The 21,338-nt window shown below is 38.8% G+C and overlaps 1 protein-coding gene across 6 annotated transcripts; it reads right to left on the reverse strand.

Annotated features, from left to right (window-relative positions):
• Nucleotides 1–3,282: 3,282 nt before the first annotated feature.
• Nucleotides 3,283–21,071, reverse strand: ikzf1 (IKAROS family zinc finger 1 (Ikaros)). 6 transcript variants are annotated; one of them, XM_086165239.1, is made up of 8 exons: nucleotides 20,777–21,071; nucleotides 16,288–16,341; nucleotides 16,034–16,150; nucleotides 9,583–9,852; nucleotides 8,082–8,249; nucleotides 5,696–5,821; nucleotides 5,189–5,320; nucleotides 3,283–4,392 (listed from the first exon to the last, which is right to left on the reverse strand). In XM_086165239.1, the coding sequence occupies exons 1-8, from the start codon at nucleotides 21,069–21,071 to the stop codon at nucleotides 3,689–3,691; spliced, it is 1,866 nt and encodes a 621-aa protein (XP_086021365.1). In that variant the 3' UTR covers nucleotides 3,283–3,688. The 6 variants fall into 6 exon arrangements, with proteins under 6 accessions (XP_086021365.1, XP_086021375.1, XP_086021403.1 ...); XM_086165249.1 differs by having other exon boundaries at nucleotides 5,189–5,323; nucleotides 20,777–20,926; XM_086165277.1 differs by lacking the exon at nucleotides 9,583–9,852.
• Between the last annotated feature and the right edge of the window lie 267 nt (nucleotides 21,072–21,338).

The following is a 21,338-nucleotide window of genomic DNA, read 5'->3' on the forward strand; positions in this document are numbered from 1 at the left end:
TAAACTTTGTTGGTTTAGCCAGCAGTGAAAGTGGTCACATAACCCCCCAGTGTGTGTGTGTGTGTGTGTGTGTGTGTGTGTGTGTGTGTGTGTGTGTGTGTGCGCGTCTTGTCACAGCTGGACCAGGACAGATGTGCAGAATTCCTGTAGTGCTGGTGGGATCCATAGAGTCTACAGAGGATGGACTGGAAACTCAGCCATATGGTGGTAGCTTGTCTCTTAATTTCAATTTGGCTGTGCAACACTGTTTACATATTCATAAACACACACACAAAGTACCATCGACAACCACAGCCATGTAAAGTCTAAAATATCATATATGCATCTTTTCTTTGTTTCCACAAGACAAAGCGACCAACAAAAAATATTTAACTGCCTGAGCTTTCTCAGGTCTTGCCAACTTAACATCCAAAATCTTTGGATATTTAACAATAATTGAATCTTGTATGTTAAGGAAATTTCTGTCTTGGTCTTATTTGGGAAGGATTATAATCTATTTGGCATTCTTGTCAGTTGTGCAATATATTATCCATCCATTGTCATCCTCTGCTCCACTTAACCTGAACTCAGGGTTGCGGGGTGCTATTTAACTAATTTAAATAGGGTCAATAAACAGAGCCAATTGAACTCCTTCCCACATGAAGATTTTTGTTTTTCTAACTTTCTCCATCAGTTATTCTTTTGCATATAAAATGAAATAAATGGGGAATATCGAAGTTTAATGGTAGACAGTTGTAGAAAATGCTTCTTTTCTGGATATATTCTTATTTTTGTTATGAAACAATAGCACATATGTGTTTCAATATATTCATTGTTTGAGCATTAGTATCATGATTGTCTGAAGCTCTTCCATCCTTAGCTTCACGCAACTCCCGGAAAGAATGACCTCATATAATAAACTGAATGTGAGAGAAAAAAATTCTTAATCTTTCAATGAACCATTTGATATGCAAGGAACGTAACATTTCACAGAGTTGGGTGATTTGCAATGTTTTGCTTTGATCAAAAGGGCAATACCAAAAAGGTGTAAATATCAATCCCAGCCCCCATATTGAAAATATCCTCACAGAAAGCAAACATCTGAGGAACTGGAATCAGGGAATTCCCTGACAGCTACACATCTGCTTAGAGTTGTTGTCTGTTAGTTGAATGATAAAATTCTTTTTGATTGTTTTTTGTAAAACAAAAAATAGGATGTTTGAGACATTTCCATTCATATATTCCTTTGTCTTTGAACCTTACCCATAAAGTTTTAGTGTAATCACTTTATTTAGTAGCAAATTTAAGAAACTTCTCATGCTTGATTTGTGCATATAAATCAGTGTTTTGTGTTGTTTGAGCTACTTTGTTTGTTTTTGATGTTCAAATTTTTCTTTGATCCTATCTTCAAGAATTCATGAGACAGACACCTCCAAAGCAATATCACAGGTGAATATGTAAAAATTATATTCATAAGTTTGCAAGACATTACCTGAGGGTTACACTAGTAATGATGTTTAAAAAAACAGCTTACTGTTCAAAAGCTAAAAAAAGAGTTGCAATCAAAACAATTTGGTATAGATATTACATTGCCATTAAATTCTAATTGTGTGTGTGTGTGTGTGTGTGTGTGTGTGTGTGTGTGTGTGTGTGTGTGTGTGTGTGTGTGTGTGTGTTTGTGTGTTGTTTGCCTGTACAACTTCTTACATTACTGTGGATGGGGGTACAAATCCAAGAGGTCCATATCTGGTGGATCCGGAGCGGAATCATTTTATGTTCATCTTTATAAAAATTTGTAAAAGATACCAAATATGTAAAACTGGCACTACATTTGTCATTTCAAACATCTCAGACCCTTAATTGTGAAAAATCCTTGAGCGCAGCCATCTTGAAGCTGCTGGATGGCGTGAAGATCACACCTGGATTTATGTGATTCAGTCAACTGTCTGAAAGAGGAAGTGAGATCTGGGATCCTGGCAGTGGGAGAGTGGGTTGGCCAGATTATCCCTATCATGCAAATGTCCTCTCACCCCTGTTGGTTCCTAGTCAAGCGTGGGGGCTCAGCGTGGGCCACAGCTGCTTCCCATTTCTGCTAAATCACATTGCAGCCATCTGGACACGACTGCCACCGTACAAAGTTGCTGAGCTCCTTCCCCCGTCCCCTCCCAGGCCGCTCAAGACAGGTTTGGCCCTTAGAGACCATCCTGCCTTCTGTTCCACTGCCGGGTCCACTTTGTCCCCACTGCTCTCGCTGTTCCCCCAGGAAACCCCAGCCTCCTCAGGTCGTAGCTCTGGCACCTGCTGATGTCTTCATGTCTTCATGCTCCCACACACCGTTCCTTGTATGTACTTTTTAATTTTCTCTCTTGAGACCACAATTTTAACACACAGATTTCGATAAAGGGAAGGGCTCAGCACAATAAGTAGTATAAAAAACAAAGAAATTGGAGCATTTTTGTTTTGGAATTAAGAAAGTATTAAAGAGTGACCCTCTTTTGTCAGATGTGACAACGTTTAACCATATTTTCTATTCATTTATTCACAGTTGTTTTTGTTATAGCTTGTATAGTGCTTCTGCAGTTTGTTTGCAAATGGTTGTCTCTCAGTCTGTTTGAGTTATGTTGATTTGCAGGAATGGGCAGTGTCCTGAGTGACTTGAACTTAATTATCTCACCTGGCTCCTTGGAGAGAAATCAAATTTTCATATTTCTTTAGGTCAATTCAGAGAAAGATTCTGCTAACACCCATTGTTATTTACAGTAAATGGGTGTCATTTCCATATCATTTTGTTAATTTTCTAATAAATCACATTTATAATAAGAAACTTCATTGCGATGATATAAAAAACTACCATATGAATGCAAAGACATCCCTCTTTCTTGGCAGCTCCCTCTTCATTAAAGAAGTGTAAATTTCCAGTTTGCATCTCATTACATCGAAAAACAAATCACTTTTACACTGCAGGCATATATAAAATATATTTTATTATTTTTTTGCAAGCATTAAGCTCCCTTCAGACTTCCAATGTCTCTTGATCTTGGAGTGAAGTTATGTTTTGCAATTCCTGGTGAAAGACCGAGTTGACATTGAACGTCCAGCAGGCTTCATGTTTCACCTTAAACACCTTTAGTACAGTTAAACAGAAGTGGATGCATTTTTTTGTTAACTAACCTACAGACAAACATCAATCATTGTAATAAATACAAAAAAAAACAGAGAGGCAAGTAAATGTAATATAAATAATACACAGGTTGGTAAAAATACATGAAGGAAGAATTGAAAGTGAAATAGAACACAGTTGGATTTATCTATAATGACTGCAATATCTTTATTGAGTTTTGTACCCATATTTTGTTTGCACCTAAATCCACTACAGTCATGTTTCTTCAAATAATTGAATGCATTCACCAACTTCAACATATTTCTATTTAATCCTGAAACCTGAATAAAATGCTGCCAGGTTTTTGGAAAAGAAGAGACACATTTCTACACTTTATACAATTAACAAGTGATGAATAATTCAATATAAAACTTGACAATATCTTCGGTGAACATCATTACTTGAAATGAAAATAAATGAATTTTTAACATTTGTATTAATTTGTCTTCAACAAACATGCACACTTTGTAGAAAACACTTTCACACATCAACAGTGTATTTTTGACATGTATTTCTATGCATTTCTTTCATGTCTAAGAATATGTTTGCTCAGTAGCGATGCTCCCCCCGTGTTATATGAGAAGAGAACTCGTAACGGTCTTGGCTGCGATGGCCACACAGGTTGCACTCGAAGGGGTCTCTGAAACCGTGGCAGCCCATGTGAATGGTGTACATGACGTGGTCCAGGAAGAGAACACGGCAGTGTTCACAACGGTATGCCTTCACCTGCTCGCCATCTGCTGTCACCACCTTAAACCCTTCAGAGGCCATCTCCATGCTGGCCCTGATGGCCTCATACTGCCTCTGCTGTTCCTCCTTCACCAGGGGCAACACACCATTCCTCACACCAGGGGTGATGTGGTTGGTCAGGTAGATGAGGCCTGATGCAGCACCGCCTGCTCTGTCCTCGTTGTTGCTCTCAGTGTCAGTGGAATCTTGGCCGCTATGGCTGGGAGAGCCATCCTTCTCACTGGATGCAGACTTGGACTTGGAGAGGAGAAGAAGGTTCTCAGCCGCACTGTCTTTGGCAGACAAGCTGTGGCCCGTTGCTGTGTGGCCCTCAGGTGGAGGCTTGTGGAGTGGATATATGGTGCCAACATCAGAAGATGAGGCTGGAGAGGTTTGAACAAGAGGCCGGAGCGACTCAGCCCCAAGGTAACTGATGGCACTGTTAATGGCCTGGTCAATGACGTGCGGCTGAATCAACTCACTTGATCCTCCATCGTAGGAGAGGTCTGGCAAACGCTTATCCCCTGGAGGCCACACAGATGGAAGAAAGGCATATGAGGCTGACCACAGTCTATGCGCTGTACATTTAGTACATTCACACCCAACCTGCCCCTCCTTCTGAAATGATTACTACAGCTGGTATCTTAATAAATGTACAGGACAGAACAAGATAAAAAAAAAAAAAAACAGTGGAAAATTATAATTGTGGAATAAGTTGGGCACAGTTTGCAGACAAGCCTTTGAAACACCTACATATGTAAACACAAACACACGGACTTGGTAAGAATTGTTTTCTATTTTATGAATTATTTCATTTCTTTCATTTTTTCTTATTTCGTCATTGACTCATCACCTATTCTGATTTTTTAGATCGTTTTCTAACAACCCCTGGAAAGCATCCTGTGTATCAGGTAAACATCATATGAAAATAAGTTTAAGGTAACGATGACTTTTCAGGAATTAGGAATAAATCATTAAAATACTGTCTTGTCAATATTACTTTCTTTCAAAACACATAACTTTGAGATTTATATTATAAGTCTCACTGGAATTACTAACATTTTTTACACTTCTAGTACTGATTTGACAAGTAAGTACGATTAAGGTCTGAGCTTTACCCAGAATATTCTCAGTTGGAAAGTATTTATTTACTGTTTCTTGAAGAGCATTTCACAGAGCCACAGTGGTACATCAAAATTAAGGAGCCATCCGAGACTACACTCAGGACAGCATTATCTAAAGGGTGCAGCAGCTACACTTGTTTGTCAGACACAATAATGAGAGCGTAGTCATACAAAGGAAGCAGATTTAAGCCCTTACCCACAAACTTCTGTGGCATTGTGCTCTTACGCTTAGCTACATTATTAGCTAATCTGTCTAGCACCAAGGCTCTGTCAGATCCCGTTTGGCTTAAGTCTTCCCTCTGTTCACTCTGGCTGCTTTCTTCCTTTACTACTGGAAAGCAAGACAGAGAAGTATATTTCAGTCAGTATATTTTTTAGGCAATGAGCAGTTATGACAGTGCTTTTTCTGCCATCAGTAATTTACACATCTGTCTTTTTTCTTAGAGAGATTCTGACACATGTGAAGCACTTGGTCTTTAAACACAGAATTTGTTCATGCACACAGATGGGAATGCTTTTTTTCAATTCAAGTTAATCCAAGTAGTAAGTGCCTATCAAAAATAACTATAATCATACAGAAACGTAATTACTTTAACCTGACCTTTTGGAAAACTCATAACTTTGTAGTGTGCATGGAGAATGGCGTGGTCAGGTTAAGATTCTCATCAGACTTGGCTGAAAGGGAATGTGAGCAACCACCAACCTGTGTAGATGCTGTTTTGCAGCCCCATGTATTGTAAATAATTGTGACATCGCTCCTTGTGCTCCTCCAGAGAACTCCTTTGCTTGTAACTCCGCCCACAGTATACACACTTGTGAGGTTTTCCAACTGTGCAAAAAGAAATGTCACTATCTTAGTAAACCCAACAAAACAAAAGAAAAAGAAAAGAGGGAATGAGGATACAATTAATTTTATTGATGGAAGATTTATTAAAAAAAAGGAAAGGGCAGCATGTTGTTACAGTGGTTAGCCCATCCGCCTCAAAGCAAAAAGGTTCCTGGTTTGAATCTGAAAGGGGACCTTTCCATGTGGAGTTTGCATGTCCTCCCCTGTCTCAAAATCCAACAACATAAAAATAGGTCAATTGGAGACCCAAAATTGCTCAATTGTGTGCCCAATTCTCATTCCAGAATGAGAGAGAACGAATGAGTGTGCGTGTCTATATGGGGCCCTTTAATGAATGAGCGACCAGTCCAAGATGTACCCTGCCTCTCGTCCAATGACAGCTAGGGTAGGCTCTAGTCCAGGGGTGGGCAACTACAGCCCGCAGGCCACATCCAGCCTGTTGGCCTTTTTAATCTGGCCCGCCAAAAATTGGTACAGAATTCACACTTGATGTGAATGACTGGATAAATGAATGTGGGAGCTCAAACAGGAGATTATTTAATTTTTGGAGCTGCTTGAGAATTTTCCTGAGCTGAATGACACAGATTGGCTTTGTGATTTAGCCTTTACTGTGGACATACTGATAGACACACATGAATGAGCTGGACGTGAAGCTACAAGGGAAAAGCTGGTTTGTGCATTAAATGCAAGCAAACGTCAGAGCCTTCAAAACCAAGCTGGTTTTATTTTCAAAGCAAATGCGTAACAAGTCTGATATGTACACTTAGCAAATGCATTTTTTTTATATATATATCGTACCTTGTGCTGACTTGGCCCGTCTGTCAAATTTTAGTCAATGCCGCCCCTGAGCCAAAAAGTTTGCCCCCCCTGCTCTAGTCCCTCTGCGACCCAAAGTGTAGTGTAAATGGTGTAGATAACGAATGAATGAATACAAAATTTGGATGATTCAATAAAAATTGAATTCAAGGACTTCAACATTAAAATATTTATTTATTTGATTATTAATGGAAAGGTATATTCATTAAATGACATTCTGATTGCAATAACTGCATCCTTGATTATGAAAATGAATGGCATGTTGGAGGATAATAAATCAAACAAACAAATAAATGGATAAATTAGTGATAACTTTACTATAATGATGGTGATGATAATGATGAAAATTAATGTTATTGTTATCATTATCAATTCCACATTAATTAATTAAATCATGTTTTTTTCTTCTCATGAGCATTAATAATAATGAAAATTGTATTTATTTCAATATGTTATATTTTACTTTTTGAGTGTATAATTGAACATTCTAAACTAAATCTAAACTAAGGCAAAACATATGTAGTGTCTGATTAAAGGTTTGTGTTTGGAATTTTGATATTTTCACTGATAAGTGACTATTGCCTTAGACATGAGCCACTATCACATTATCTGCCTTACCACTGTTCTTTCAAAGGCCATAGTTATATCCTTAACATAAAACTACAATTGATATTGATTAACAACACTATGACACAAAGCCATTACAGGAAATTAGATCATCAACTCCCATCAGCTGCTGTAGATACAGGCCTTTTGTATTAATGTGCATACATTTTAAAAGTATTGCAATAACTTTTTTGGAAGGGTTTCTTAAAAATTAATTTTAAAATAAATGGGTTTATATCTTAAATGATCAGTTTTACATTTTGTGGTGTGACGGTATAATAATCTATAGTAAAGGGATTTTTATGAAATCACTCACTTTTAAGCACTAAATATATAATGATCCTTCTTACTAGATTATTCTGAGCATGGAGTGCTTCTAAACATATTATTAACCTTCACCTCTGAAAAGGTTGAGTAAAAAGTGACAGCATGTTGGCACCCTGACAATTTCCTCTTACCCACTTGATGAACTGCAGAACTTAAGACTTTTTTTTAAACGTTTCACCCACTTACAAGGAGAGGCAAAACAGAGCTTGCGGAACACACAGATGCCGTTACATAAGTTCTCAAAATCAAAGTGAGTTGAAAGATATCGTTAGAAATATCAGATTTTAGTGATTAAAAAAGTAAGAAAATTACATTTACTCAAATCAAGAAGTGTTCATAACAGTTTTAGTACATCTCTATAATGGTATAAAAATTGGATAGACCTGTGTGAGCATACTTAAATGCTTCAAGCACATCAGAAATGTGGGGTTGTAGTTCAATTTTTGGAATCCAAGCTTTGAGGATAAAAGTGTGCTTAGCTCTGGTCTCTCACCGGAGTGGGTGCGCAGATGTCCAGTGAGAGCATCCCTCCTGCGACAGGCGTAGCTGCAAAGGTGACATTTGAAGGGCTTCTCCCCAGAGTGGAGCTTAATGTGACGCAGGAGGTTCCCTTTCTGGGTGAAAGAGGCACCGCACTGGCTGCACTGGAAGGGGCGTTCTCCTGAGGAGAATCACAACAGACAAACACTAATGTAAAAGAGGGCAGCGGAAACACAATGGAAAGAAAAAAATATGGATGTATATTTTACAGGAAGTGGGATAGCTTTAAGACCCTGCTGCCCCTTATCTTTTTATGTGATGCCTTCACTGACACTACAAGCTTCCCACGTGCCAAAACAAGCCAGATGACAGAGTGTCCCTTAGGGCAGGGAGCAATTCCCCAGCAACCAGGAGGGTTTATCTACAAAGTGACACCCCATCTCTCTGTGCCCCCCCTGCCCCACCTAGTCTGGCGCACTGATCGAACAAGAGCCTTTCAGACTCAGCCTGCCAGTTCCGTAATGCACCATTGCCTAGGTCAATTTGATCTGAAAATCTCATTTTTTCCTCTTCTTCGTCTCTAAAATAAGAGCAGCACTTCACAATGCAAATTCGGCCTCATTTGAATAAAGTGAAGGAAACACTTTGTGTTGAGAGCCAGTCTTCCTGATCAGCGCGTCTGGAATAAACCAATATCCAGCCTCTCTGAGTGTTGTGGCATTCTCTGAGAACGTTTTAATATTGCCTTTTTTTCAAAGGCCCCCCATAAAATAAGAGTCACCAGTGAAGCAGTAAAATATATGAAAGGAAAATTCATTAAAAATGCATTTCAGGAGAAAAGTCTCAGCACAGAATATTTTCTATTTAAATAGGAGGCACTTCATTATATCCTTTATTGTACTTTCTTTTGCATTTACATCAGTCTAGTGTTCCTTTCTTCCATTTTGAGATTCATTACTTTCTAAAGCTTGACAGTTAGCATTTTTTTAATGTTCCCCACGAGTGGTTTGGGTTCATTATAGCGGAATATCAATTTTGAAATTTGAAAACGTTTCCATAGCCAGATAATTGTTGCTCTGCTACGATTCTGTTTAATTTCAGCCTGTTCCTTCAACTTTTCACACCAAGATAATTTTAATAATTGAATCAGTTACAGTTTCTTGTTCAGAGTTAATTCATAGTCATTTAGACAAGCAATAATGAATGCCAATGGCTTGTTGAAAGTGCATTTGTCATGGGAGGAAGGTCTGTGGAAGGAAAGCCAATCACAGATGCTACCACAAATCTACCTGCAAACCTGTTTTAAGAAGAAGCTGAAGTTTATTCCTGCTCTCAGATGTGCATCAACCCAGCATCCCAGAAACTGGAAAAGGGGCTATTGGCTTTCTTTAATACTCTTGAAACAGAAGCCAGAGCCACAGCAGACAACGTCCTACCCTTCATCCATCCTCATCCTCAAACTCACAATAAACATGGGTGCAAAGGAAGGGCAAGAAGTATTGCAGATGGCTTACCAGTGTGGCTTCGCTTGTGCACCATCAACACATTGGGACCAATGCAAACTATCCCACAGATATCGCACTTGAGCTTCCCGTTGGGCAGGCGGATACCGCCAGCTGAGGAGAAGGCCTTGGCTTCAGGGCTCGGCTGTGAGCCGTTCACCTTGGCCCTCGAGGCATCGATCACGCGCAAGTCTTCCGCGCACTCCTCCTCCTCCACGCCATTCATGTCACAGGCCAGCCCATTCTCCTCATCACTGCGAGCCTCAACTTTAATGTTACAGGCTGGAAAAGAGGGTAAGGGGGGCCACGGTTTAGAATACGTGCAAGGTTCTTTCATACATGCTGGGCAATTTATCAGTGACATGAGAATAGTATGATAGAGCGGTACATTTACCTACACCCCATCTTCAACATACAGCTATGAATAATTTTTTGTTTCAAAAACTTTAAGATTGTTCAAGGTTCTTCTATAAAAAGTAGGTCATTTGGCTATCCTAATTTCCTGGTTAAATCATTCTATTACTAGCCCTGAGTATACCCTTTTGTGATTGCCTTTTTTTTTGCTTAATTAGTTCATTTAGTTAAATTTGAATATATTAATGAATCACTTAATTTACCATTAATTTGACTTCATCTTCATTCTTTCATTTATTTTTCTGGTTGGACTCTTCGAGGGTTTGTATATATGCTAATAGCGAAATTCGTGTTTGTCCTGTATTTGTTGAGTTACTCATAAAAATATAAAACTACTGGTTCTTTTTACAGAAATACTATTTAATACTGTCATAGCCATTTTAAAAAAATGCAATGTGGCTGTATCTGCACGAGGACAGCAAAAAAATGAACCTCTTCCTACACTTTGCTGACAAATTTCTCTAAAATATATCTAATATTTTTGACGTGTTGAGTTTGAGGATGTGAGCGATGAGATGAAGAAACATATAAATCATCTCACACCATCACACTTGAAACAAATGAAAGCGAGATGAACAGGAAACAGTCAAGAAGAAGCGTTAAACTAGGGAAGGCAAAGTGTGATGCGCACACTCACTTTTGTTGATTGCATTGTTCAACAAATAGTATTGCATTAAATGTTGTTGATTGTTGTAGAGTGGAGATTTAAACTTCTTTCCATTACATACACTAGAAGCCAAAAAGCCCCCCTTCCATTTAGGTTTTCGGTGTTCCCAAGAAATGAGAAGTGTGCTTGAACCACTGTCTCCCTCTTTTATTTCAAAGGAACTGAAGAAACATTAAAGAGTGTAGGCAAGTCCTGCAACCTCCATTCTGTGGTTTGCATGTCTGGGTCTTGGCCTGATTTCCCCATGCGTCCAATCTGTTTGTACAACCAAAGAGCAAGAAGAGGAAATCATGAAATATAGGAATCCATGGAAAAGGGGAAGCTTCAGAAAGAGGGCCTGTGTCTAACTGAAATACCAAGAAGTATGGAGAAGTGACAGAAAGGGAAGCATGGGAAAGGAATTGTAAAACAACCTGTAACTGTAACAAGATAGTGTTATGTTACAGGAGTCACTGAAAGAGCAAATGATCTCAGATTTAAAAAAAATGTAAAGAACTAGTTAGAGCAAAACAGGAGAACTGAGTAATGATAGAATCACATGACCCAATGTTACAATCTCCCACAAATACTTAGATCAACCAGCTGGGCGAGCAATTTCATCCTGTGTTGAATTGTGACATTTGTGTACTATTTTGCTGTACTGATGAGATAACACTCATGGATAAGTCATGGGCACATCAGAGAGGAAGGCTTGAGTAATGCTCAAGGCCTGTTTCAATGTGATATGTTATTACGGAATAGCACATGAACAACCAGTGCATTTAGAATATAATTATGTTACAGTTTTGATAAATAATACATTTTGAGGGCCTCAATCACCCATATTTTGAGACTGCTATGCTACAGTAGAACTTGAATGAGTTAGTATCTTTGTTTCACCCCAAAATAGACACCCATATACAACTCCATAGACCTCCCATCCAACTATTTCAGGTGATGGTGTTTATTTATTTGTATTATACCTTATCATTACATCATTATATCATCACTACATATCTATGGCACAGATTAGAGATATATAATATTGGCTTTTGTAACTTAAATAATCCATTTCATACATTATATTCAACATTTATGAAATCTCCATTACTTTATACAGTTATAAGCTGCTTTATTGTTGTTATTTTTAATTATTACTTAAACAAAATTTAACATTATTATTTACTGCCCATAAAAGCTATTTTAAAGTTGTCTGATATCTGTGAATGTACATATTTTTTTTCTGTTGTCTATGTTTATTCATTTTGGAATTAAAAATAATTTAATTCTAAAAAAAAACTACTAATTGGCCCAGTGTCTGGGCAGCCATGGATGCCAGGGGTTCGTTTGCACTATCATCTAAGTTTAACGAAAGCTCCTAATAGTGGTACACACATCATCTGTATCAGATGCTTTTTTATTTTGTAAAGTAGATAGTTGAATTTTAAATATATGGCATCTCAGGAATGGTTAACAGTAACATAGTTGTGATTAAAAATTAGGATAGGTGAATTTTGTCCTATTTGCAAACTGTGGAACTACTTCAGTCCTGCCAATTAAATTTACAAAATTTCAATCAACAATTTCCTTTTGTCATGTCATTTGTACAATTAGTAACTTCTTTAAAAGGCATTCAAAACATAAGCTCACTAGCTATGTTGCTAAAGCATTCCAAAACTCAATTACAAAAGCCTTAATTCATTTGTTTGTGCTGCTGAGTCTCAATCTAGAGACACAGATGAGCTGTTTATCAGTCAGTTTCATCAGCTGAATCAGACAGAAGGGCAGAAGAACCATGAGCTCTTCTGACACCTACGTCTCATGGATATGGGGAAGTTAGGTCTGAATTGGAAGTAGGAAGAAGGTTTTTTCTTTATATCATATTTTTAAGGGTCACGTATCCTGATTTGCTTTTTTGGGAAGTGTCAAATAACAAAGACAAACAAACCACATGCCACTAAAACAAGTGGCAGCCTGATCTAATCACAATGGGCTGTGGAATTAATCATTAAGGCATAGAAATAGCATAGAGAGAACAAATACAAAACTGAACTTGTGGACTTTTAGTGATAGTTATAGGAAGTAAGTTCTGCGTGAGCTCTCGTTTGCAGTGTGTAGACACGAAGAGAGTTCTGGTGGTTCCTGTTATAGAGCTCTCACTGCCTGAAAATAACTTTTTGTGCAAGTAGGAACCACATGTGTTAAACTGCACCAGAGATACAACTTGTAGGAAAAATAAACTAAATTTTCATACAATCCTCTGTTCTTTCAAATCTTTTTGATTTTTTCCCCAGAAACATTACATCTTAAACTATCTGTTCATTGAAATTTAAAAGAACCATGTGTTCAGATTTATTCCAAGCCACAACAAGATGATAGATCTACAATTTAACAATGAATAGCAAAAATGTTTGGAGAAAACAGTCACGTTGACATTTACACATCATTATTTGTGGATCGCTGCAATGAGAATGCAAAGCAACGATCTGTGGCTGTGAAGATTGCTTTTCAACAGGAAACAACCTGGTTTGAGCTTTTGAGCATTTGGTACTTTGAGGTCCCATGTCCCATATATGGTCCCCCTGCTTCTGGCCTTTTTCACAACAGAGCATCTCATGATCCTGAGTGATAATTATAACTAGCTTTTATCAAAGACCCAGTGATGCATAGATGTGCAAGATACTTACACTTCCCTTCTTTCTCTCTCTCTGTCACTATATGGAGACACACAAACGCATGCATGCATGCATGCATGCATGCACACAAATGCAAGAACACACACACCCATAAAATCTGCAGGAATTAACAGAACCCTTTATTAAAATGTACCACTTTGTGCCTGGGAAAATTTAAATAATCAAATATTTGAAGTTTCCCCCAGTTGTACCTCCATTAGTCACATCGTTATTTGTTTGAATGTGTCAGTTTTTAAGATGTCATCACATGAATACCCGACAGTGATCTTATAGAAAAAGAATTTTCATGTGCATGCCCCCTTATGTGTGTGTAGTCCTGTGTGTTTGCATATCAGTATGTGTGCATGTGCGTGTGCATGTGTATGCATGCGTTTGCATGCGTGTGTGCAGGTGCATTGTGACGCATTGATCTCATGTGCTCAGCTCTGTTCCTGAGCTCTTTATCTCCAGGAGTGTTGAAACCATCTGACTGCAAGTTCTTCTTAGGAAATTCTTGCACATCCTATTTCAGTTTCCTCTCATATCTTATTTTTTGACTTTGCGCAGCTAATCTTTGCCATTCTGGGTAAGATGAAAAACACTTATAGGATTGCTGAGGCTCCACAGTCAAGTGCCAAAGATGACAATATTAATTTGCAATAAAATCTATAATAACACTCTTTCTTGATACTGGGTTGTACATATTTAATGATATTTAATGTTCTAAAGGGCTGTCTCACAGCTATTTTTCTGGGATATGTATTTAGATATTTATATACACTAAAATTATGAAAATGCCCCCTCTCCGTGTATACACAGACACACACACATATATATTTGTGTGAAACATTGAGAAAAATTGAGTGGGTGAATGGTTGTCAGTTTTCTGTATTTGGCCCTACAATGGACTGGCGGCCACTGTGTACCTGATGACAGTTGGGATAGGCTCCAGCATCCCCCGCGACCCTGAGTGCAGGATAAGCGGCAGAAGATGGATGTATATATATGTGTGTTTGTGTGTGTGTGTGTGTGTGTGTTTGTGTGTGTTTGTGTGTGTTTGTGTGTGTGTTTGTGTGTGTGTGTGTATGTGTGTGTATGTGTGTGTGTGTGTATGTGTGTGTGTGTGTGTGTGTGTGTGTTTGTATACAGCAGGTATATATGTAAATTTGTGTCCCTCTCAATGTGATCTTAATATTTTTATCATCTCAACGCATTAGAAGTTTTCAAAATGTTTTTTTATGAAAATAATGACATCATTCAAATGACAGTCCTGATGTTCCACAATTTTTTTTTGTTGTACTGATAAGTATTAAGTTTGCTGATCTGTGCTGTTGCTGATTTAGTTTCCAAAATGTAGGTGGTGATTTTTTCTTCTTTTCTTGTCTTTTGATTTTTTTTATGTCCCATGTACTATTGGTCAGGAAAAGATGATCAGTGATCACTGTCACTTCTCAACCTGAACTCCCTGTTTCATTAAAACTAGAAAGGCAAAATGATCCCACATATCCTGTAGATTTGTAAGGAAGAAGATATATCATAGCCTGAGGTGAAGTCAATATGTTAGCTGTAGATTCAATATCATCAGGATTAGAATTGCTGTTTTTAGAAATATAACCAGTTTGTCAAACTGGGGTGGCGTGGCATAGGAGGTGGAGGAATCGTCTTTGGAACAGAACATTCCTGGTTTGATTCCCGGCTGTGTGCCAAAGTGTTGTTGAGCAAGACATTGAACCCCTAACTGCTCCCCTGGCTCTGGTGGACGGCATGCCTACTGCTCATGGTTCATCCATGATGAGTTAATTGCAGAGAACGAATCTCCCTACAGGGACTGACAAATTAATTTGTTAATTTTGTAGTGATTGAGTTAAGGAAGTGCAACTGAATTCACATTAAGGTCATTCCGAAAAAGAATGAGTGTATATTGATTTGTTAAATCCAAAAAATGAAGAGAAAAAAAGAGAATTCTCCACCTAAACCTCTGTAAACAATTTTCACATAGCCTGATTTCTCTTTTGGATTTTATTTTCTATTTTACATTTATTTACTAGTTCTGATTGGGGTGTCCTAATTTTAACAATTTTCTCAAAAGTCATATTATTTTTAATATGATCAAAATTTATTCCATTCTGACTTCCGTGAAACAAATGAATACATTTTCATGTGATAAACAGTGATAATATTAAAACTGATTAATTATGGGAAACTATTATTCCTGTATTGCTACACCAACACGAGTAGAGGCTTGATATAAATATACCCTTCAGATGTGAATTCCCTCACAGACTCCATCTTTAATTTCAATGTGATATCTCCTGGCTAGATGTTCACAAACTCAAATCAAGGTCACATTAGCTATTCCTTAAGATTTGACTTGTGAATGACATGCCATGGATCAAAAATATGTATTTTTAAATTTTTACTGCCAATGACCCAAATGTGTCCTTGTGCAGATTTAAAGCAATTTTTTTTTCTAAACGATTTGGAGCATCATGTATCTCCCACTGGATGTGCCAGGAATTAAATTCTTAACCATTTGTTGCTTTTTTATGTACCCTTGACATTGCTTTGATACTACCATCTACCTTTGATTTGGCAGCTTTGGGACCATTTTGAAATGGATATGCTCCACTTAATGCAGTGGTTACACAGTTCTTTGCATTAAATTTTAAATTTTTCCTGTGATGTTTTGATTTCCAATGGGTACATTCGGACAGGTACCGTTTCATACCTTTGTCCACTCTGTTGTTCTGCTGGTGGCCAGTGCTGGAGCTGGACAAGTCTTCTGGGACAGCCATGGGCTCCTCAGTTTCCTCTGATGCGTCATTGGTGGGTGGGCTATCCCTTCCTGGGTTGGCATACACAGCAGCAAGCATCCATCAATCACCAAATAACAAACTGACCAGTCTAATTCTGGAGAAAGAAAATTGCCTTTTGGTAGAAAGTTTTTTTTGTGCTCAAAGACTCAATCTGGTAATCGTTTACCTGGCATCTGGGCCATTTCCTGGGCCTCCTCTGTCTCCATGCGTTGCAAGTACTCTAACAGAAGAGAGATGGACATTTAAAAGTATGTGAATTTAATCAAGAGCAGCCTAAGGACAAAACATTATACAGGCTTGTGTGGAATAAAGTCAAATTCTCCGTGACCCACTCTGTCACCCAAGTGAGATCACTCTTGTCACAATTGCAATGTCCCTCACATCACATTACAAAGAATTACAGACATTTTCATTAACTCTGATGGAGAGACTGAGCTTGGAGAATGGCTCAGCTCTGGCTGATGGGCCTGCTAGTAGTAAGGGGTCGCTGGGAATTGGCTTTCAGACCACATTTGTTATTTATTGTTAATTTCCTGCCACGTAATCATCCAAAAATGCAAACTGACTGCCGCAAAATTAAGCAGAAAATTAACTGGCCCCAGGTCACTGAGGATGTGGATGTTTGCCGTGCCCAGCTGATCGGTGCTCGTGTTCTCTCTAATTTACTAACCATGCATCACTGAGCCCGCAGTTCAAGCACAGATGCATGCAAGACACAATCAGAAACAAAGAGAGGGGAGAGGAAAAAAAAGAAAGAGTGGGCCACCAAGACAGCAAGCTGGGCAGAAAAGTATATTGTGATGGGGGGCAAGAAGTCAGAGAAGCAGAAGCAACAGGAAGACAAGAGATTAAGAAAAGAAGATAGAAAAGCAGGACGAAGAAGTTCTCTTTTTTTTCCTTTTTTTACAAGCGGAAGCAGTTGAGTCCAGAAGCAATTCTCCGGCCAGGGCTGAATATCTGAGGAGTAACCAGCGCTTATGGCCCCATTAATAATGGATGGCCCTCAAGCTTGAAGCAGATGGGCCTGACAGTCTCAGCCCTAGCTCCGCCACTTCAAGAAGCCGTTGGTGGGGCTGCTGCCCAGTCCAAGCAACCACACAGGGAGAAGTGAAGCTCCCGAAAATAACGAAACAGGCCCAAGGGAAAAGGGGAACCTAGGCCTTCCTGTTTTACTGACAGATGGCTCCACACATTTGGAACAAATTGTGGGAAGCGACAGGCTGATATGTTGCAATGTGTCGAATTTTGCGGAGTCAAGTCAGGAGCTCAGTGGACTACAGACGCCCAGGATGCAAGTCTGAAGAGAAGGAGGGGGGCAAAGGGGGGCAAAGGGGGCAAAGGTCACTGTCAGATGATTTGTTCTGCACAACATGGGTTGTTGCGTGCTACTTTGCTAAGCCCGACTCCATCACTATCGTTCATCATCTGGAGTTTGGAGGTCAAAAGCATAGAGGGGTATATTCGCATGTACCTTTTTTCTGGGCGGATAATGTGAGGGGAAATATGGATTTGTTGGTAGGGACAGAGATATGACAGAGATAAAATAGAGAGATCCCACACTAAGTCAGAACACACTTGTGTAGGTATGTGGAAAGTATGGTGCATGACAAAATGTTACAAATTAAATATCTATTTTGCTGAAACGGGATATCATAATGTTTTTTATTTACATTTTCAACATATAGGTCATTAATTTGAATAACATTTGTCTGCGTTGCTGGTACTTTTACCATATAACTGTCATTTAATTTAAAATTGTTTATGTATTTTAAAAGTAAGTAAAATAATAAAAAGTTTTTAAAAAGAAACACTTTTCTATGCATATCAATGATTTTAACCTAACTGAAATTTGAAGGTCTGTCAGGAATTAGGGCAATGTGTGGACACATCTTTCATTTACAAACAAAAGCAAGTCCACATGTATATACATTATCGATATGTTAGATTTAATGAAAGCTTAATAGAGACAAAGACTAGAGTATATATCCTGAAAATGAGCACAAGGCAATGATGCAAATATGAGTGTGTGTCAGTGTGCGATGGCGTGAGTGTGAGTTTGAAATGGGGCAAGTGGAATCTTTTACCAAGCAAGATAGATGTCTTTGTAAAGAGTTCTGACCGCAGGGGGGCTGGAAAAGTTTTGGTCTGAGTGTGTCGAGAGGTGAGGAGAGGCAGGAAGAGGCTTGTGGGTTGAATTCTATGTCGTCCTCCCTATTTGTATTGTGTGCGTGCGTGTGCATGCGTGTGTGTGTGTGTGTGTGTGTGTGTGTGTGTGTGTGTGTGTGTGTGTGTGTGTGTGTGGTTGGAAGAGGGAAGGGTTGTAGATGGGGGGGGGGCAACTGCACATATTGAGGTGCAAAGTTAGACCAGAGCACAGGGTGGAGATGAGAAACAGTGAAACCGTTAACAGATACAGAGGACCACGCCATGAAACTATGATCATCTGTTTGTTTGTGTTTATGTGCATGTGTGTGTGCATGTTTTGCAACGCAGCAATAAATGTGAAAACAAGACGAAACAAAGACATCAGAAAAAAAAGAAAAATAATACTACATATGTTCATAACATTTCTGTAATCGTTGAAATTACAGAATGAGTCGTTTTCTTACAATTAGTAAGATGTGAGCCATGTAAAAGAATTAAAAAATACATTCAATTTTCATGTTACATTAAGATTTCAATATGATATGCCTGTGCATTTGCGTACATATGTGTGTTTTTCTGTGTGGTTGTGGGACATATGCTCTATACATTTTAAATAAAATATGACAAAGAATATTTGAAGCAGCAAAATATGGGTAAACAAGATATAAAGGCATTTGAAAAATAACCTAAAAAATGACACTGCATGTGTTTATAAAATTCCATAATTGTTGTTGTCACACCATGATTCTTCTTCTTTACTTGTAAAACTACTAAGACATAGTTACCACCCACATTAACCCAAAATGACTGAGTTAGAGTTAGATAGATTTCGATATGAAATCTAACCAGTACTGCAATAAATATCTGCATTAATAATGGTAGTATTGTAGTAAGGCTGTTGGCACTTGTTATCAATTATAAGAAGGGGAATATTTGACCAAACTCAGTTATGCGTAACTTTGTCCATTCAGAGATTCTCATCAGTAATTGATGAAATATACGGCCACTGGGAGGGGGGATGTGTTTTTGAGATTATTGACCAGCCAACAAGAGAGTAACTGTATGCTAAGGAAAAGTTTCCTTCATTTGCATCTGACACACTTCACTACTCTGCTTTTCAGACAGTACAATAATTTTAATAACTGCCTGTCTTCCTTTGCGACCCCCTTGCCCCCCCCCCCCCCCCCACACACACACACACACACACACACTTCTGTTCTTACTGACAAGGAAAATGACTTATCTGCAGACGGATTCTCAGCGCTGCTATTCCAGTTTGCGCTGTGAAAAAGTCCAATTTGTGCAGGTGCATTTCCATGTTACAAGCAGTTGTAACAACCGACAACAAATACATTTACCTAATGCAATTTTATATTTAAAGCTGTCTGTTCTTTGAATAATTTCTAAAACAGAATTTTATTGTTGAAATAGAAATGATATCAAAAGAGGAAACTTGACCATTCAAGAACAATGTACAACAGTTGGCTGGCTCAACTTAAATAAATTCCAATGAAATATGTCGTCCCCAAACTGACTATTGTTGTTAAAAAAAATCAGGATTCAACCAGTATGTCTCATATTTACACACTGTTGAAATTGGGACAAATGAAAGAAAAAAAGAAGTTGGTAGTGTGTTTGCTGAGCAACTTTCCTCCTCAGTTTACCTCAATCTTGCCTCCTGAAGGATTAAGAGACTTTTCCGCTCTCGGCACAGTCTTCAACAATGACCAGATTAATTTAACACGTGTATTGATTACTTTAAATCACTGGAGTGTGTTTAGTCTTTGCATACGTTTTTTTAAAGTTATGCTTGACTTAGGTTGTGTATTTGGCCGCAGACAAGTGTGTATTAAAATGTTAAAAGTCGGTAAAATAATCGAATATTGTTAGTATAATCATTTTACGACTTTTAACGAATGAAATAATTGCGTCGAGCTATGAAATCAATGGCTCTGTGGTGCTGCTGCAACAGGTGCTACATCGCAATGATATAAAGTATGAAGCCTATTTAAGCGATTAAAATTGTCACCGATGTATTGAGTGGCAGCCAGCAGAAGTTAGAATAATATTTTTCAACTATTTTTGAATAGATATTGCAGACACAATTTTCCCCAAACAATCCAAAAAAATGGAACACGTGGAAAATTGGAACAATTTGACGACATTGAATAAGCGGTTGGTTCTCTAATTTAATATAGCGCAAGCACGCGCCCGCGCGCGCACACACGCACATATGTGGAGATATATACACACATATTCATGTATATATATAAAATGTATAATTCTGAAAGTACATTGTTTGGTTGTTTAAAGTTTAGTGTTGGTGTGGAATCGCGCGGCATCAGACGGGATATGATGCTGCGCCGCACCTGCAGCCGAAGTGTAAGGAGACTATTCCAGCAGGTGCATCTCTCCTATAGACCGTGAGACCGTGAAAAAACAAGTCTGAGGATTTGACCTCACCCTTGAAAGTGATGCGAAGCTACAAAGCGCGGTGGAAATGACTTTACCTGCTATTCCTTGTGTTTGCAGTATGAAGTTCTTCCAACTCTCCCCGGTTCCATGTGCAGAAGGTCGCAACGCCGAGGCGGCCCCATGGAGCGGCACCCTCAGTCCCTCCCCTCTCCACTGCACTTCCTCGTTCCAGCCCAACATGACTAAGTCTTTGAGCTCGACTGAGGCATTTTGCTTGCTTTTATCCACAGGCCGAGTCTGCGGCGTGGAGTCGAGCCACTGAGCCTTTGGCACTTGCTTTGTGCCGTGCCAATAAAAGCTGACACCCAACAGACCATTACTGGCAGCCATGCATGAGATGGGATGAGGCGCGCAAGAAGAGTGGACCGTTCATTGTTTATTTATTTCATTCTCACAGAGGATGGGGGGGGGTTACTTGCATATGCCCCCCTACCTCTACCCACCGAAAATCATCACCTGTTCTAATGCACAAAAGCAGCCCATAAAATGAACGCAAAACAACATGAACACAAAGGGGTCAGGGATAAAGGTTAGGCATTTTGTTGTTAAACTACAAGTGGAAGTAAGTTAGTGGCACCCACAACCAGAAGATTCTTA

The sequence above is a fragment of the Fistularia commersonii genome, chromosome 2 (genome assembly GCF_037954325.1).
Source record: "Fistularia commersonii isolate RoL2024-O1a breed Wild chromosome 2, RoL_Fcom_v1.0, whole genome shotgun sequence".
NCBI lineage: Eukaryota > Metazoa > Chordata > Actinopteri > Syngnathiformes > Fistulariidae > Fistularia > Fistularia commersonii.

What these genes read in the sequence shown, in the direction of transcription:
- ikzf1 (XM_086165239.1), bottom strand. Translation starts at nt 21,071, where the DNA reads ATGGCTGCCAGTAATGGTCTGTTGGGTGTCAGCTTTTATTGGCACGGC. An exon ending in GCAAACACAAGGAATAGCAG is followed by an intron (nt 16,342 to 20,776) that starts GTAAAGTCATTT and finishes CTCTTCTGTTAG; the next exon opens with AGTACTTGCAACGCATGGAG. An exon ending in GCACAAGCGAAGCCACACTG is followed by an intron (nt 8,250 to 9,582) that starts GTAAGCCATCTG and finishes GATTCTCCTCAG; the next exon opens with GAGAACGCCCCTTCCAGTGC.